Source organism: Elephantulus edwardii, unplaced genomic scaffold, assembly GCF_000299155.1.
Source record: "Elephantulus edwardii isolate Elephantulus edwardi_28Jun2011 unplaced genomic scaffold, EleEdw1.0 scaffold00057, whole genome shotgun sequence".
NCBI lineage: Eukaryota > Metazoa > Chordata > Mammalia > Macroscelidea > Macroscelididae > Elephantulus > Elephantulus edwardii.
In genome coordinates this window covers 16,366,787-16,387,024 of record NW_006399807.1, presented here as the reverse complement: position 1 = coordinate 16,387,024, position 20,238 = coordinate 16,366,787, and the positions used below count along the sequence as shown (strand labels likewise).

General features: G+C 38.5%; 1 protein-coding gene across 4 annotated transcripts in view; it reads right to left on the bottom strand.

Moving 5' to 3' along the window:
- The window catches only part of DNM3 (dynamin 3), an 875,056-nt gene that overhangs the window by 718,104 nt on the left and 136,714 nt on the right, over positions 1-20,238 (bottom strand). For all 4 annotated transcript variants that reach the window (XM_006887429.1, XM_006887430.1, XM_006887432.1 and 1 more), the window contains exon 2: positions 7,628-7,701. In XM_006887429.1, coding sequence (XP_006887491.1) covers positions 7,628-7,701 — 74 coding nt within the window. The remainder of the gene's footprint in view (positions 1-7,627; positions 7,702-20,238) is intronic.

Sequence of the window (20,238 nt, the reverse complement as noted above, 5' to 3'; positions counted from 1 at the left end):
TGTCTTCTTGATGTTGAGCTTCAATCAATATGGAAGACTATAGTCCTTGATCTTCTGCAGCAAGTGCTTCAGGTCCTCCCTAGTTTCAGCAAGCAAGGTTGTGTCATCTGCATAATATAGGTTGTTGATGTGTCTTCCTCCAATCCTAATGCCACATTCCTCCTCATTAAGCCCAGTCTCACGAACGATCTGTTCTGCATATAGACTAAAAAGGGATGGAGACAGGACACATCCCTAATGCACTCCTTTCTTGATTTTGAACCATACAGTGCTTTTCTACCCTGTTCTGAGGACTGCTTCCTGGTACAAGTATAGGTTTTGCATAAGCTCAGTTAAGTGTTCTGGGATTCCTGTTATCCTCAAGGTTAAGCATAATTTGTTGTGATCCACACAGTCTTTGCTTAGTCAATGAAACACAGATAAAATATCCCTCTGGTACTCTTTGCTTTCTGCTAAGATCCATCTGGTATTGGTGATAATATCTCTAGTGCCATGGCCTCTTCCCAACCCAGCTTGTATTTCTGGTAGTTCTCTGTCAGTGTAGTTCTCTAGTTGTTCCAGTCATTCTTGATACTCTGCAGCAGGATTTTGCTTGCATGTGATATGAGTGATATTGTACGATAATTTCCATACTTTGCCAAGTCACCTTTTTTTGGAATGGGAATAAATATGAATCTTTTCAAGTCAGTTGGCCAGGTAGTTGTCCTCCAGATTTCTTGGCACCACCTGGAGAACACATCTAGGACAGCATCTGTCTGCTGAAATATGTCAATTAGTATTTCATCAATTTCTGGGGCTATATTTTTTTTTCCAAGTCCTTCAGAACAGCCTGAACTTCCTCCTACATCACCATTATTTCTTGATCTTATGCTGTTCCTTCAGATTCTTCCGTGTCAGCCAATTCTTTTTGGTACCATCACTTTGTATACTTCTTCCATCTTCTTTTAATACTTCCTGAATCATTCAGTATTCTATGCATAGCATTTTTAAGAATTGCAACTCGAGACTTGGATTTTTTTTATTTTCTTGCTGCCATTTGATATTTTCTATTGAGCTCCTTAACTTCTTGATTTCTTCCCATTGCTTTGGCATTTTGGAGCTTTAGTGCAATGTTCAGAGTCTCTTCTGACATGCAGTTTAATAATTTCTTCTTCTTCTGCCTTTTAATAACCTTTTGCATTCTGCATGGGTGATATTCTTAATGTCCTCTTATAGCTCATCTGGTTCATTAGTGCTCAAGGCTTTAAACCTGTTCCTGAGTTGGTTTTAAAATTTGGTGGGACAGACTCAAAGTCAAATTTTTATTCCTGTGGATTTGATTTGACCTTCTTTAGCTTTAATTTAAACTTGCATATTAGTAGATAGTTGATGATTCGTTCCACAATCAGCTCTGGCCTAGTTTTCACTGCTGATAATGAACTTCTCCAATGACTGCTTCTACAGATGTAATCAGTCTGATTCCTGGGTGTTCCATCAAGTGAAATACATGTGTATAGCCTGCGTTTACCTTTCTAATAAAAGATATTTGCTATGAATAAATCATTAATTGTGCAGAATCCCATCATTCTATCCCCAGCCTCATGTCTTTCACCAAGTCCATGTTTTCCAACTACTAATCCTCCTTCCTGGTTCTCAACTTTTTCATTACAGTCATTCATTATCATTAATGTATCTTGGTTGCATGTTTGATCAATCTCTGACTGCAAAAGTTGGTAGAGATCATGTATTTCCTCCTGTTTGGCTGTGGTTTTTGGTGGATGAATTTGAATGATAGTGGTATTTACTTGATTTCCTTCTGTGCATATGGATATTATCCTGCCACTTACAGCATTGTATTTCAAGATGGATCTAGATATGGCCTTTTTAACTATGAAAGCAACGCCAACTTTTCCTCTCCTTTTCTGATTCAAAATATCCCATGCCAATCTACCTCATTTCGGTAAATACCTAATGTGTCAATATTTATACATTTCATTTTTTTCTAACGAAGGCCAGTTTTCCTAAACTCATGCTTCCCACATTCCATGTTCCAATCATTAGTTTCTGCTTACAACTATTCCTCCTCCTTTGTATTTCCAACTTTGAGGGCTCAGCCTCAATTGCTATATTTATTATTCTACTCAATGTATCCTCTTGTTGAACATAGGGTTTTGAAGGCCTGTTATATTTTGGAAGTGGATGGCCAGTTCTTTGTAGACTGTCTTAATCTGAATGCTTAGCTTTGGAACAACATCAGACACACAAGCATTTTAGTGAAAGGAATAAGTGAACACTTTCCCTTACAGAGATAACCATACATGCAGTGCCCTCCCCCTGCATGTCTGACTTGTATCTTACCTTTCCCTGAATGTTAGCATCATTTGCACTCTCTAGTACCCCATCAAGCACGTTCCCCCCACCCCGGCATCCTCCAGTAACCCTTTGATATGTTTGCTTAGGCCACAAGTCAGTTCTGTGATGTCTTGCACCTTCACAGTGTTGCTGGGTTTTTTCTAATTTAAATTTTTTTATATTACTTTGATTTATTTACAAAGTTTGAACACATTGTTTTTCACAAAAGATACTTCCAAAAAAAAAACACAAAAGATACTTCCCATATCCTTCACCCCACTGACCCATCGAATTGTGTAATCCTATGATTAACACCCTACCTCCTATCCTTACCCTTTTATTTCCACCTTCCCCCCTGCCTTGGATCCTCATACTTATTCTACAATAATGGTTTTAGACAGCATTTGCCCTGGTGGGACTGAGTTAGTTCTTTCAGCATAATGCTCTCCAGTCCCTCCCAAGTTAGGTAGTAATTTACAAAATGATTGTTGCTGCATCTCACACTGATTTTTGTCTCTCATTTAGCAGGATTCATATATATTTTACTTAATAACATTACTTATAAGGGTCTTGGATTGGTAGCATAGCTTCTTACCACTCAGACTCAGAGAGCCTTGGCAACCTAGAAGGCAGTTCTTTTTGTCCTTTAGAGTCACTATCAGTCCACATTGACTCAACAGCACACAACATTTCACTTTTTAATTAACCTCCTACTTTACTTTTGAGAGCAAAATGTTTTTAGTGATTCTCTTGAGTGTTGTCTCTTTAAGTGATTTAGTCTGCATATCTGAATTTATTTAACACATGCTTAACATGCACATACTGAGATGACTGAGAAAGGAGGCTTCTTGACCAGAATGTTAATAACTTCCTTTGCCATGGAGACGATTTGATGAATTTGACATGGGAAAATATTCTTAGACATTAAGCTCTTTTAAGAAGATCCATCTATACCTTTTGTCCCAACCCTCTTGTCTCTAGCCATCAAGTCTTGTCTCTGCTAAGCCTCTAACCACTCTTTCTTTACTCTCCAGAATATTTACTGTGCAGAAAACTATAGTAATAAGAATATTACAGTTTTTTAGTATAGTGTACTAGCATTTTGCATTTTGTAGCTATTGTCAATTCTTACAAGAACCTTCTGAGATAGTTTTTGTGAATCCCATTGTAGAAAATTAGACAAAACCGAACCCCTAACAAGCAAACAGCATTAAGCAATTTTCCACAGCTGTACTTTCAGCAGAACCAGGACTTGTACCTGTATCTATCTGTCTGATACCATAATCTGCTAATATATTTTTAATAACAGGAAATATGTACTGCTTACTATTATATTAGCAGTATACATTTTAAAAATAGGTTATAGAAAGCATAAATGTGATTAAGAAATATGAAAATTATTTAGTTATAATCATTTTAGTTCCAACGTTATATCAGTTCAGTCATATAGAATTGCTCATCCCTGCCTGCTGCTGCATTAGTTGCTAAATTAAACCAAAAAGTTGTAACAGGCCTTAAGCTTTAATCTTAGTACTTTACTTTAGAAAGTTTAATGTTTCTCCCCGGAGAACATTTCAAGAAGTCATTCAGTTGTGTGTGAGAGTGAGAATATTCATTACCTCAGTTTTATTGAAAGGAGTAAATATTTTAGGTAGTAAGATCATGGTAATTTGAGTTCAGAAAGAAGAATTTATGATGCTGTGGCTTGAGAGGCAGGGACTAGAGGAAGGAAGGTATGAAGATTGTAGTGGTTTGGAGTGCAAGAGGGTCTTTATAAACAAGGGACAATGTTCAGGTGCCATGGTGCTGCCCCAGTACACAGTTAGACCTGCTTGTAACGGCTCCTACAAGCCACTTGTGCACCACCAATTCCCAAGTCCTTGTGCATATGACTTCATGCTCGTTCTTAAAATTGTTCCTGGTAGGAATGTGTAAACTATAGACATTGCCTAATGCTATAGATAAGACCTCTTCCTGACTCTCCTTCAAGCTCCCTATTCCTAAGCCAGTTATTAAACATTTATCAACACAGTACTGGTGTCTTCTCAATAACGGATCTTACTCTTTACTGGCTAAATGACTTCTAATAAGAACTGAGAAAGCAGATGATTCTGATTGTAAATATTTAATGGACTGCTGAATGTGTTCTCCATAGCAAATGTGTCTCTGCTTTATGAAATGACCCATCTGGGATATTCTGTGCCCTTGAAAGGGTTCCCGGCGGCAAAGTAGATTACATGTCAGGCTGCTAACAGAATCGTCAGTTGTTCAGATCCACCAGATGCACTACAGGCAGTGTATTTCTGTCATGATTTACAGCCTGAGAAAGCCAGCCACAGGAAGGTTGTCATGAGTAGAAATTGACTCGAGGGCACTGGGTTTAGTTTGTTTTTTATGTTCTATCGAGAATATTTGTTTTATTTTAAAGATAACAGAATTTGAGTCATGCTTGATAGTGAAGATTACTTTGAGGACTTAATAGTGCTCCTTGGTCACGATTAAAGATAGTTGATTTTGTCCATTGGAAACCTTTCCTATGCTAAAATATTTTTTTAATGGTACTGCATTTATTCAGTGTGCTTTATTTCAGTGACAGTGGAAGAAAGGAAGTACTTATACTCAGCTCAGAATTAAGAAATGAAAGATAACTATTCAAATTACAGACATATTCTTTCTTCTGTGGACGCTTTCCTTGCTGGCTTCTTCTATTCATACATGTTTGGTATATTATTAGTTCATCAAAAGTTATTTACCACTTTTTCATTGTATCTGAATGCAGAATGTAAAATATATTCACATTTAAAAAATTGTCCATGATTTGTTATTTATTGGACTCCATTGCAGTTGAATTGTGTACTATAGAGTAACACTGCTCTCTGGGGTCTTCTTGGTTGCGTTTTTGGAAACAGGCTGTATTTTGGAGCTTAGGAAGGCCTGGTGGCCCAGTCCTAGTTAGTTTCACTGCTAACCCAAAGACTGCACACATCTCTTTGATGGTTCAAATCCACCAGTGGCTCTTTGAGGGAAAGATGGGCACTCCCCTCTCTTGAGTCTCTGCAAACCCAAGGGGAGTGTCAGCTGTGACTTGGAACTTGCTTGACAACAAAGTGTTTTTTGGATCTTAGATTGAAATGACTGCAGATAATAATTTTAATAAAGAAAGGCGCTTGGTTCAGAAATAAGAGACTTGTTTCTGACACTCAAGGGAACTGACGGGGTGATGTGGAAACACAGCATTGAGGCAGCAGCTCTGGAAAACAGCAGGAAGGCTGTGAAGGTGGTGAGTCACAGCCTTCAGAGGGAGGGACTGTGCCTGGTTCATCTCTAGGTCATCTTTTGAGCACTGTGAATCTCAGTGGAATGGAGCCAAGCATGAAACAAGTAATGCTAAGAGGTATGCTGCTCTTTCAGGAGGTTGCTTCCTACTGTAGTTAAGGAATAATTAAGACTAGAGCAACATGTCAAACGTTTCACAGATGAGCTATTTTAAAGAGATTTTTATATCCTTATTTAAATATGATACCAGAGCAGTGTTTTTGTTTTGTGAATTAGATTTTATGCATTCTTGGTTAGTACCATATTTCTCCAAATTGAGCTCTTTTAGACCAATGCATTCTTTTTGGAAACATTCAAATACGAATTTGACTAGCAATTATTTACAAGAACAATTATTTTAAAAGCTATATTTTATTTGTTATACACTTAATTATCTGAATATAATTAGAATTGGTTAAATACTTTAGAATAAGGTTATTTGTTTTTGGCAGAGGATTAAATGTTTTCTTATAAAAGTTAACCTCATGGTGAAAAAAAAAAGGTGGTTTTGAAAACATTCTTTCTTAAGTACAACTTTGACCTTGTTCTGGTCCATCGCCTTCCAAATAAACTACAAGTTAGAGACTTGTGGTTTAGAGTCCCTGAGTATACTTATTCTTAAATTTCAATATGCATGAGATACATTGGGTAGCATCTTAAAGATTTCAATTCCATGATTTCACCCTCAGGTTTTGATTCCAGTTCTGTGAGATAGGGCCCCGAAATCTGTGTTTTAAATGATTTCTGCCAGGTGCACCCCAATTTCACTTTGAGAAACACTCAGAACTCCTTTATCTATTTTCTTTACTGATCCTTCCTGTTTCTTCCTTTCTTTCCTACATTCCCTCTAATAGAACCTTTTTGTTAGGAATTAACATTATTATTTTTTATTTTTATTTAATTTCTTTATTTTTCATTTCAGTGAACATCTACAGAGATTTTGGAATTCCCTTCATTAACATTATTTTTTAAAAATGGAGTTTGGTGGCAAGAAACTGCACTGAAATTCCAGAGGTATGCAGTTCAAGTTCACCAGATTCTCTGCTGGAGAAGGAGGGGCAGTCTCTTCCTGTACCAGTTAGATCCAATTTGACGATGCACGCACAAAAATTAATAAAGTAAAAAAGAAAAAAAGTGTAGTTTGGGCATGAAGTCTTCATTCAGCTGTAAGCACTGTGCTTTGAACATACCAGACACTCATTCAGCTTTGAAGTGCTTTCTCTTCCTGCTGCCTGCACATATATCTCAAACAGTATTGCAGCTGGTTTGATGTTTTAAGAACCCCAGAATCTTTATAGAGTATTATACTTTGAGATTGTAACACAACCATTTTTACATTTGGTTACATAAAATCAATTCACCACCAAGGTTTCAGTTTAGAGAGTGCAAACCATTCAGTAAAACTGTAATTGTAAGTGCAAGTGAACAGAACACGGGAATATTGCATGGTTCAGAATTAGAAAAGGGGTGTGCCAGGGACACGTCCTGTCTCCATGCCTTTTCAGTCTGTGGGCGGAACAGATCATTCGCGAGACTAGATTTTATGAGGAGGAGTGTGGCATCAGATTTGGAGGAAGACTCATCAATAACCTACGTTATACAGATGATACAATCTTGCTTGCTGAATGGAGGAGGACCTGAAGCATTTGCTGCAGAATGTCAAGGACTGTAGTCTTCAATATGGATTGAAGCTCAACATCAAGAAGACAAAGAGTTTCACCAGTGGGCCAATTGGCAGCACCATGATAGATGGAGAAGATATTTAAGTTGTTAACAATTACAGCTTGCTCAGCTCCACAATCAACACTTTTGATACTTTGAAATATATATATAAAAGCAATGTAGAAGGAACCAATTCAGAGAGGAATGTAGGGTATGATCACAAAAATGTATTCTGTTGCTATAACTCAGCACCCTGGAACTGAGCAGACAGGTGCCACGGGATGTGCTCAACCATGCAGAAAACCTCATCATTCATTACCTGCTTTGGAAGTAACAAGCTGCAGAACAAGAGGTCGCCTTGTCACAATGCCAGACCCTCGAGGGAGAAAGTCCCTAAAAAATAAGAAAAAAAGAAAGAAAGAATAGATTAAGGTATTGTGGAAATCTGGTCAACTATAAATTCACAGCAGTTCTATGGCTAATTTTAATAATCCTCAAAACTTTTGGTGCATTCTTCATCCAAACAATGTTAGATTTACAACAGACATTAAGTGTTAAATTTTAAAAAGAGGAAAGAACCAAGGAAAATAGAACCAAAAAAAAGAGAGTTCTACACCAATGTCCATAGCAACATTATTCACCATAGCAAGAAGGTGGAAACAGCCTAAGTGTCCATCAGCAAATTACCAGATTGAGAAATTGCTGTACATTCACATGATGAAATACTATGCAGCACTCGGGAGTAATGATTTCAGAAAATACTATATAACATGGGAAAGGCTGGATAGCATGATGTTGAGTGAACTAACTCAGTCTTATAAGGAAAAATACTGCATAAGACCACTATTGTAAAAATATAAGGATAACTAGTAGGATGTGTATAAAAGTACAAAAAGGAAAGGTGGGGGGCAGCAGGCCAAAGGGTGAGGAGAGGGGAAATCACAGGGAAGCATAGTTTGGAGGGCAGAGGAAGGGGTAAAGGAATTAGGAAAGATCCTATGGGGGCCTGAAAGGATGTGGAGACAGTGTACATAGATCAATGGTGATTTGTTTAATAAAACACAATGTACAGGAATAATTGTATTAAACATAATTGTGAATGAAAAAATGCATCAAACATAATGTATATGATTGAACCAATGCATAAGGACTTTGTATGCAAATTAATACAATCTTTAAAAATATAAAAGATGGTAGGAGGCCTTGATGAGTATTAGTCTATATGCAGGACTATAATGACGTCAATTGAATATATTCCTCAATTCTTTAGCTATAATCAATAAAAAATTTTGTATTAATTTTCTGTGTATTACCAATTCATTGCTGATTTTCATGGAATCAGAATTAGTAAAATTAATTTTAAAAATTTAATACTGAAATTAATTCTTCAACTTTTTTTCTTAAACTTATTTTAAATAAAAACATTATTAACTTGGCCAAGATTAGTATTATTGTTCTTAGGTACTGTCAAATCAGCTCCAATTTACAGCAACCCTAGGTACAAATATATACAGCTGAAAGTTGGACAAGGAGTAAGGGTGACAGAAGAACTGCTACCTTCAAGTCACAGTGTTGGAAAAGAATGCAGAATACCCCACGGACAGCTAATATAGGGTCACTCTGAGTTGTAGTCGATTTGATGGCACTTTCAAGGAGCTCTGGTGGCCTAGTGGAAGAAGCTGGTTCAAATCCACCAAATGCTCTGTGGGAGAAGGACAGACAATCTTCCTCCATGCAAACAACTGCCTCTGAAAACCTGCCAGAGGGTCAGTTTTGGGTCAGTTCTGACTCAATGGTTGTTGCTGTTGTTGTTATGTGCCGTCAAGTCACTTGCAACTCAGCCACCCTGTATGTACAACAGCCCTAAATCCTGCTCTATCCTGTGCCAATCCCACTGCCTCTGACACACCCATACCAATTACCCCAGTCTCTGAATCAATCCACCTCATAGAGGGTCTTCCCCTCTTGCACCATCCCTCCACCCTCCCAAGCATGATGTCCCTCTCCAAGGACCTCTCCCTCCTTACAACATGTCCAAAGTATGGCAGACGAAGCCCCAAAATCCTTGCCTCCAAGGAGCAGCCTGGTTTATGCCTCTCCAGGATGAATCTGTTTGTTTTCCTAGCAGTCCATGATACCCTCAATACTCTTCTCCAGCACCACAGCTCAAAGGCATCAATTCTCCTTCTATCCTCCCTAGTCATTGTCCAACTCTCTGATGCATAACAAATGATTGCAAAGACCATGGCCTGTATCAGACACACCTTAGTCTCCAGAGAGACACCATTGCTCTTCAGTACTTTGGAGAAGTCCCTAAGAGCAGACTTTCCCATCGCAATACGGTTTTTGATTTCTTGGCTGCTGATGCCAAGAGTGTTGACTGTGGAGCCAAGAAAACTAAAGCTGTGAACAATCTCAATCTCTTCACCATCCATCCTGATGCTGTCAATTGTTCAGTGGTGATACACAACAACAATCCTGTGGTATCCGCACAATCTCTGCCATGCTTAAACCCATTATTGTCAATCCATCTTATTGAGAGCCACCTTCTACTTCAATGACCTTCCATTTATCCAAACATATTGTCCCTGATCCAGGACATGCCTCCTGACATGCTCAAAGCATGTGAGATAGCCTCACTCATCATTCTCACCTTTAAGGCGCACTCTTGCTGAAATTTCTCCAGAAGAGGTATAGTCATTCTTCAGGTAGTGTTACTGGATTCAATATTACTCACCAACACCATGACTAAAAGGCATCTATTCTTCTCCAGTCTTCTTTAGTAGCTGTTTAAATTTTCACATGCATGCATATGATGCAACTGAAAATGTCGTAGCTCAGGTCAAGTGCACTTAAGCCTTTAAAGTGACATCCTTGTTCTCTAGCATTTTCAAGAAATCCTTGGCCACAGACTTCTCCAATATAACAGTTTTAATTCTTGACTGCTGCTTACAGGGATGTTGAGTGTGAATCCAAGCAAATTAGATACTTGATTAGATACTTTACCTTTTCTCCGTTTATCATGGTTCAATTAATTGTGAGGATTTTGAATTTATATTTTTGGGGTGGGTTGGTTTTTTTATGTTGAGGTGTAATCCCTGCTGCTGTTGAGTACCAATGAGCCAGAGCCAACTCACAGCTAACCCTCCAGCAGGTTCTCAGAGGCAGTACAATCACACGGAAGGAGCCTGCTCATCTTTCTCCTACAAAGCAGCTGGTGGACCTGAATAGTATGCTTAAGATCAGCAGCAAAGCTCCTTACCACTAAGCCTCCAGAGATCTCTAACCCATATTAGTGGCATCAAATACTGAACATTACTAAAGTATACTATATCTTTTAGTACCCTGAAATTTTTCTCAAAAAAAGTCATATATAAATTATGAGATAAATGTAGGTAAATACTGTATCTGTAGAAAAAAACCAAAACCTACTACCTTTTAAGTTTGATGTTTATTCTCATTCTTTATAAATTATAAGGCTTTTTAAAGATCCACTTAAAATTCTGTATGTATTTGTTGTTGTTATGTATCATTGAAGTAAGAACTTGACTTGATGACTCTCAAGTCTTAGCTGATTCTCCAGGGATTTTCAGAGGCACTAAATCTCACAAGGGGAGACTGCCCATCTTTTGTTTGTGGAACACCTGACTGTATGCCTTTAGACAGGCAGAACAACTCCTTAGGACTGAGCCACCAGAGCTCCCTGTACTAATATATACTGTTGTTGTGTACCATCTAAACGACCCAGAGCTCACCAACCTGATCCAGCAGGTTTTCGGAAGCACTGCACAGAAGCAAACTCCTCAGCTTTCTCCCATGGACAATAGTTCTGAACCATATACTTCTACATCAGCTATGTAATTCCTTATCTTTAAGCCAACAGTGCTCCCTAGACTAGAATGATGAAAAATGCAGTAAAGAAAGAATGATGTCATTTTATCTCCAAGGTCATATAAATCATTCCTGATTCAGCAGTGTCAAAGAAGAATTCTTAAACCTAAGTATCATGCACATTTAGAATGCCTCATACGAAAAGAATCATTTTAAAAACAGAATTCCATTTAAAGTTGATTTTTGAAATCAATTGCAGTGTTTTTCAGAGAGTGATGCCAGGATCACCAGCAAGTGTTAGAACTCCAAGTATCTAGGACCTACTGTAAAACTATGCTGGTGCGGGGGTTGTTTTTGTAAGAGGCCTGTGAGTCAACACAAATCACAATGACACTATGAAAAACTGATCTGAACCTTGCCCTATCCTGCGTCATCGTCACAATCTCTGATATACTCGAGTCCATTGTTACGGTCACTGTGTGGGTCCATCTCCTTAAGAATCTTCTCTTTTTGCTCACTTCTCTACCTTTCCTAGCATGATGTCTTTTTCCAAGGACGAGCTCCTCCTGAAATTACAGGTTCAGAATATTCAGAGCCATGTGCAAGTCTTAAGGATCACTGGCCTGAAGTCATACACATTATTCAATTATTCAGTGGCGATAGTTACTTACACATTTTGTAGAGAATCTGGCAGAACAGAGCTTCAACACAGATGGGTTTTCAATAAACAGCTTAAGAAACAGACAAAGAAGCAGGAAGGGACAGGAAAGACCTAAACTAGAAGATTGTTGTTACAATGGGGGAATTAAAACTGTTACAAAATGTGTATAAACTGTGGAACAGAATACCAATTTGTAAAAAAAAAAAAAAAAAGAATACCAATTTGTTCTGTAAACTTTTACTCAAATTACAATTTTTTTAAAAATAGGTAAATGTCATCAACACTGCTACAAAACCAAAGCTGCATTATAGTTTCAGAGAATTATAGGAACAACTTAAATAACATTACCCTACTATCACTTCTGTATTTTCCAAGTGCCATTGTATTTTTCTATGACAGCATAAATAAAACTGAACAGCCTCTGATACAAGTTAATGACTTCATTCCTTAAATCCAAGTTCTATGGGTCATTCAGAATGTTCCTATATGTGACTAAAATAAAGAATAGTGAAATAACAGACTCGTATTAGCTCTAAAAAGAAAGAAAAAAACCAACAACCCTACCTGATTTAAATACTATTACTTAGTCATTAAAGCAAACATTTTCACTAAGAAATTACAATGTGCTATGAAGATGCTGTGAGTCCAGTGTTATGATAGGGAGATAAATATGGTGTTGGCCCCTGCTAGGTAGAAGCTGTGGGCATCAGGAATATGAAATCTATAGACACAAAAACAAACAGAACACCACTAGAGAAGACAGCAGATAAGTCACCTGGAGTTCAGGAAACAGACTGATATTACTCTAGTTACACCGATGTTTTAAATACACATACACACACACACAAAAAAAAAAAGAGAGAGAGAGAGAGAAAGACTCTGGTGGCACAAATGATTAAGCGATCAACCACCAGGAGAAAGGCTGATGTTTCAAATTCAATAGCAGCTTCTGAAATCTTCCAAAGAGCATAGTTTGGAAAATGCTATGAAGCAACCTATGCATATATAGATCTACCATCAGTAAGAAAGTAAGAGTGGACTCTGATAATGAACAATGTAACTATTATACATATATATTTATATATATATGTATGTATGTGTGTGTGTATAAATATATATATACACACACACATCCATACATTTTGGTTATTGTTATGTGCTGTTGAGTGGCTTGTGACTCATAGCAACCCTATGTACAGCAGCCCTAAACCCTGCTCTGTCCTGTGCCAATCTGTCTCTGACAAACCCTCCCCGATTACCCCGGTCACTAAGTCAATCCACCTCATAGAGGGCCTTCCCCTCCTGCATGGCCCTCCACCCTCCCTAGCACGATGTCATACATATACATACACACATATATAAATACATACGTATATATTATTGTGTGTGTGTATCTGTATCTGTATATGTTGTTGTTGTTGTTGTTGTTGTTATGTGCCGTCGAGTTGCTTGCGACTCATAGCGACCCTATGTACAACAACTCTAAATTCTGCTCTGTCATGTGCCAATCGCACTGTCTCTGATACACCCATCCCGATTACCCCAGTCACTGAATCAATCCACCTCATAGAGGGCCTTCTCCTCCTGCGCTGTCCCTCCACCCTACCAAACATGATGTCCATCTCCAAGGACTGGTCCCTCCTTACAACATGTCCAAAGTATGCCAGACGAAGCCTCAGAATCCTTGCCTCCAAGGAGCAGCCCCATTTAATCCTCTCCAGGATGCATCTGTTTGTTTTCTTAGCAGTCCATGGTACAATCAATACTCTTCCTCAGCACCACAGCTCAAAGGTATCAATTCTCCTTCTATCCTCCCTAGTCACTGTCCAACTCTCTGTCACATAACAAGTGATTGCAAATACCATGGCCTGTACCAGATGCACCTTAGTCTCCAGAGAGACACCATTGTACTTCAGTACTCTGGAGAGATCCCTAACAGCACACTTTCTCATCACAATACATCTTTTAATTTTCTGGCTACTGGTGCCAAGAGTGTTGACTGTGGAGCCAAGCAAACTAAAGCTGTGAACAATCTCAATCTCTTCACTATCCATCCTGATGCTCCAATTGGTCCAGTTGTGAGAATCTTTGTCTTCTTGACATTGAGCCTCAGTCCATATTGTAGGCTGCAGTCCTTGACCCTCTGCAGCAAGCACTTCAGGTCTTGCTCAGTTTCAGCAAGGAGTGTTGCATCATCTTCATAACGCAGATTGTTGATAGATCTTCCACCAATCCTGACGCTACATTTCTCCTCATAGAGCCCAGCCTCTCGGATAATCTGTTCTGCATACAGGTTGAAAAGGTATGGAGACAGGACACGTCTCTGGTGTACACCCTTCCCAATTTTGAACCATGCAGTGTTTCCTTGCTCTGCTCTGACGACTGCCTCTTGGTCCAAGTATAGGTTTTGCATTAGCACAATCAAGTGTTCTGGGATTCCAATTCTTCTCAGAGTCAGCCACATACATATATCTATTATTGTTATTGTTCTTGATTGCTGTCAAGTAGGGAATAATTCATAGTGACCCTATGAACAAAAGGCCTGAAGCCTTTCTATAACTATCGTTATTTCTCCAAGTTCAGAGAGTTTCCAGAGGCATGTGGTTTAGGAAGTGGATGCTACTCCTGCTTCCAATACATACACATACATACACATACACCACACACACACACACACACACACACACACACACAGAGTCTCCAGAACTATAGTAGTATATCTGATATTTTGGATCACTTCATAGTTGTTGTTGTTATGTGCCATCTAGTCACTTGGGACTCAACAACTCTGTACAACAGCCCTGAAACCTGCTCTATCCTGTGCCAACTTTACTATCTCTGACACATCTACCCCCATTACCCCAGGTGACTGTATCAGTCCATTTCATTGATAGTCTCCCTCTCCTTATCTTTCCTTTCACACTTTCAAGCATATTGTCCTTCTCCAAAGACCAGTCCCTCCTTTCAACAGCCCAAAGGATATCAGACGAAGCCTCAGAATCCTTGCCTCCAAGGAGCAGCCTGGTCTCACCCTCTAGGATGAACCTGTCTGTTCTCCTGGCAGTCCATGGTATATTCAACACTCTTCAACAGCACCACAGCTCAAAGGCATCAGTTCTCTTTCTATCATCCCTAGTCACTGTCCAGCTCTCTGAAACTTAACAAGCAATAGCAAAGACTATTGCCTGGATCAGGCACACCTCCAGACTGACATAGTTAGCTTCATAATTACTTTTTTTTTAAAAAATTTTAATGAAAGTTTACAGAGACTTTAAAACGAGCAGAACACTTACTTTATGCCTAAAATTTTAAAAAGGCAAGGTAAATGTAAGAATCATGAGGGACAGAGGAAACAAAGAACTCAGAGTAAAAAGGTGGAGGTTATCTGCAGGACTCTGAGGATCACAAACAAAGATTTAGAATATCAAAGCGTAATATACAATCTTAAATTCCCAAATAATCCTGCTTAATGGTACAGCCACAAAATACAAGAGAAATAGAAGGAAGGTTAGTCCCTCAAAAGCTTCATTCAGTTCTATTTGACTCGTATTTGGGCAAATTAGTAACAATCCCTTTGAGAATCAGTAAGGCAAAACAGGATATTATCGGTATTTTAAAAAGCAAGTTATTATTATGAGTTTGGTTAAAAAGGGAAGACCACAAATGAAATCAACTACTCTTTTTTTACTAGGCAAACAGAACTTTGCATTGAGTATAATTATGGTGCAGTAGATTACCTAATATGACCACGTTAGTCATTTTCTTTGTAATTCTCACCAAATGATTGGGTAAGACCAGGTAAGTGTGAAGTGTTGGTGGTCGACCAAGGGGACTAGATAGCTTACTAACAATGTATGTAGAAGCATGACACTCTAGGGTGTATGTGCTTAGACGCCATGATACAACTCCAAAGGCACACTGCTTTGTAGGAGAAAGATGGGCAACCTCCTTCCATGCAATTAAAAGTTTCTGAAAACCCACTAACTAGCGGGTCAGCTGTAAGTCAGTTCAGGTTTGATGGTAAACAACAATAACAGGCTTTAAACGAGCCATCCCTGAGGCAGAAAGGGGAGTTAACTATCATAAAAAAAGAACATAATATAAAATACAACACATATGAGTGATTATATGGCACACAATGTAAATGAAAGACTGTATAAAACAAAATTTACATGAAACACAATGTAGTCGAATTACTATTTGCAAACCAAAAAATAAATAAAACAATAAAAAAGGTGTTGTTTTACAAACCCAGCTTCTTGAAAGAGATGTGTTTTTTATGTATTGGGGGGATTATATATATATATATGTGTGTGTGTGTGTGTGTGTGTGTGTGTGTGTATTATTTTTTTTTAAAAAAGAGAGAGGACAGTTAGGAATGGAGTGGTCCTATGAACTTAGAAAGGCAGAAATCAGGGGTCAAGAAGTAAAGGGCCAGAGAGAGGCTTGCCTGCCAGCACAGCTTAAGAAACTCTATCCTGATGGAAAAAGTGATTCCTGACTTGTTTTCTCACCCTGAATTGTAATCTGTTACTTCCCTAATAAACACCATAATAATCAGTATTTTTGGTGATGTTTATTTGGCCACTACTAAAAATGTGTAAACAGAGGGAAGGTTGGTGTCAGAACTGGTAAAAAGGTTGAAGGGTGAAAGCATGTCTGGCCTTTGCATCAGAGAAACCATACTTGGGCTGCTGATGCATATGGTGATTCTCTTTCCTCCTCCTGAAGTTAAGGGCGACCAGAAGAGAGCTCCATAGCAATTTTTTTACTATAATAAATGGATTCAGATATCCAATTCCTTTCTCAGTAATTCACACTCACTGTCTCCCTTTTTGGTTCTTGTCTGTTCTACCTTCAATATACACATCTTCAACAAAAGTAAAAAGGTTTCATAATCAAGTCATTATATTTGGACATCTTTCTTCACTTGACAAAAGTCACTGACATGCAACAAAGTACCAGAAAGAAATTATTTGAAGAATGAACACCTAATTTGGCAGCAAAGCACCAGAAGGAAATGTCCCTTATTTCAAGAATGAACAACCAATTTGACATTCTAAAGATACACTTCGTTCTGTCACTCGAGCAAAATAAAAACCATGTGTTAAACATAATCCAGTTGTGTGAATATGTAGTTTATTTTCCAATATGACTTTTCTAGACATTATTGGACTTTGCTATGTGGCTAGGAGGGAATATGTGAATGGGTCACTGGCATTCCCCAAAGGGATTGGCCATTTTCAACAAACAACTAGGGGACTGGCTAATCTTGCCAATAAATTGAATAGGGACTTCAGGGCTTTTGTTCATAGGGTCGCCTTTGAGTCATGCTCAACTCGAAAGCAATTAACAACAACAGTTGCAGCTACACATCTTCTGGCACTGATGAAGACACAAGACAATTCAGAACACCCTTTTTGCTCCACCTACACCTACAGTAGCAATGCTTATGGCCGAACTGGAGACCTGACATGAGATGGAACTTTGGAGTCGGAGGAGAATGGACAATATTGGCAGGACTACAAACTTGAGAATACTGGCCTAGAATTTGGAGGCTGACATGCTTATATGCACATTTTGGGAGTTGTCCTGACTGTATTGTGTTATTAATCCAGATCATAACATTTTACTTTCCCAATATGGTTCTGTGTGGTCTCTGATCTACTGCATCAGATTTCGAATCCAGCAAAGCAGTAAGATTGGGGTTGAGATGAGTAGAAACAGGCATGGGAGCATGGGGGAATTTGTCAGACCTCATGGGAATGGGTTTTGTGCTACTGATGCTGTTGATTGGGACAGTTCCCCTTTGGGGAGTTTATAATGGTCATCCCCATGTGGTCCTTGCTCTTTTTACAGTAAGCTAAGGTAAGAGGTCTGAAAGAAAGTCAGAGGACTTTGAGACATAGCGCTATAACTGAATGGGACTCAAATGCTCTTTTTAATAAACTGAGATGATTCTAACCACATAATGGCATAAATTGCTGTATAAATTAGTTGAGAAACCATATATGACATCAATTGAAAACCCTAAGGACCAAATAACCAATAATAATAATAATAGTTGTTGTTATTGTTATATTTACAACATAGCTACAATGTCGTATACTCTTACCAAATGCCTACACAAAATACTTCCACATTTTAAAAATGGCATTTGCTACCATTTCATCCAGCAACTGTACTACTGGGAATACACCCTAAAGAAACCAAAATGCCACCCAAACAGATATATGCATGCCTATGTTTATTGCTGCACTGTTCAAAATAGCAAAAAGATGGAAATAACCCACATGCTCATCAACAAACGAATGGATAGAGAAGCTGTGGTCTATTCACACAGTAGAACAGTATGCAGCACTGAGAAACAAAGAACTCATAAAATATTATACAAAATGAGTGACCCTGGAGTATATTATGCTGAGGTAAATATCTTAGTCATAAAAGGACAAATACTGCACAAAGCCACTGTTATAAAACAGGATTGAAATGGGGGTTGGGGAAAATGAAGAAAAGAGGGGATAAATAATGTACACTGCATTGGAATAGATGAGGGAAAGAACTGTTTAAAAGGAATATATGATTAGGTATTATTTGCATGACAACAGTCCAGAACAAGAAGTACATAGCAAAGTGGACTTGGGGATGAGGGGAGAGAAAATTGGGCAACAACGAAAAAAAAATTTTTTAATAGAAAAGCAAACTAGGGCAGTAGGGAAGGAAATGTGCAATAATGAATGAATGAAAATCCAAGTTCTTGGTAAACTTTCATTAAAATCTCAATAATGTTGTTGATTGCTGTTGAGTTGAGAACAACTCCTAGCACCCTATGAATAAAATACTTGAAGCCTTTCAATACCTTCTCATAATTCATAAAGGTTCCAGAGGCATGTTGTTGAGGAAGTGGATGCCACTCCTGCTTCTAGAAAAATCTCAAATTTTGTTTTTTTAAAAAATAGAATGGCATCTGAAGATTAGGATCCTCAGATTCCATATAAATTGTACCCATGATTTTTATCAGCAGTGATGGCTGGAGGTTCAGTTCCCTATTACTACCTCCATCAAAAGACAGGCAAGAAATTGAAACAAAAGTGAACAACATTTTGAATGTATTTTTGAGGGAATTTGTCTTTGAGTAAAATCCTTCAGCTGAATTTCATTTTCTATGTTGTTGCTAGCTAACTACCTACAAAAAAATCTAATGAGGAGAAGAATTACTTTGCTAAATCAATACTGGAAAATAGTCAATATACTTTGGTATTACTTAGTACTGCTAGTTGTTGTTATATGCTATCAAGTTGCCTGTGACTCATAGAGATCCTACATACAATAATTCTGAACCCTCTCCTATCCTGAGCCTATCTCACTGCCTATGATACATGTAACACCATTACCTGAATTACTCTGTTAATCCATCTCATCTAGGGTCTTCCTAGCCTGCACTGTCCCTCCATCCGTCCAATCATGATGTCCTTCTCCAAGGACTGACCCCTCCTGGCAGCATTCCCAAAGGATGTGAGACAGAATTTCAAAATCCTTGCCTGGAAGGAGCAGCTGGATATCACCCTCTCCAAGACTGATTCTCTTGGCAGTCCATGGTATGTTCAATATTGCTCTCCAGCACCACAACTCAAAGGCATGGACATTTCTCTTTAGTCATTGTTCAACATGCAAAATATTATATAAAAAGTAATTGCAAAGACCATGACTTGGATCAGGTGCATCTTAGTTTCCAGGCTGACACTGTTGCTTTTCAGAATTCTGGAGAGGTGCCTGGCAGTGGATTTACCTAATGCAATTAGCATGTTGATTGTGGAACAAACAAGCAGAAATTGTTAACAAACTCAATCTCTTCTCTATCATGATGCTGCCAACTGGTCCAGTGGTGAGAATCTTTTCTTGATGTTGAGATGTAATCCATATTGAAAACTACAGTCCTTGACCTTCTGCAGCAAATGTTTCCTGTCCTCCTCAGTTTCAGCAAGCAAGGTTACATCTGAATAACACAGGTTGCTGATGAGTCTTTCTCCAATCCTGATGCCACATTCCTCCTTATAAAATCCAGCCTCCCAGATGATCTGTCTCACAAATAGTTTGAAAAAAGCATTCCCTTGATTTTAAACCATGCAGTGTTTTCTTGCTTTGTTCTAAGGACTGCCTCCTGGTCCAAGTTTAGATTTCTCAAGAGCACAGTCAAGTGTTCTGGGATTCCCATTTTTCTCAAGGTTACTCACAATTTGTTGTGATCTACACAGCCAAAGGGCCTTTTCCCCCCCCACAGATAGATATTTTTTCCCAATGTACTCTAAATTAGTCACCTTGTCCAACTGACCCTACCTTCTTATTTGTTGTTGTTGTTATGTGCCATCGAGTCGTTTCCGACTCATAGCGACCCTATGCACAACAGCTCTAAACCCTGCTCTATCCTGCGCCAACCA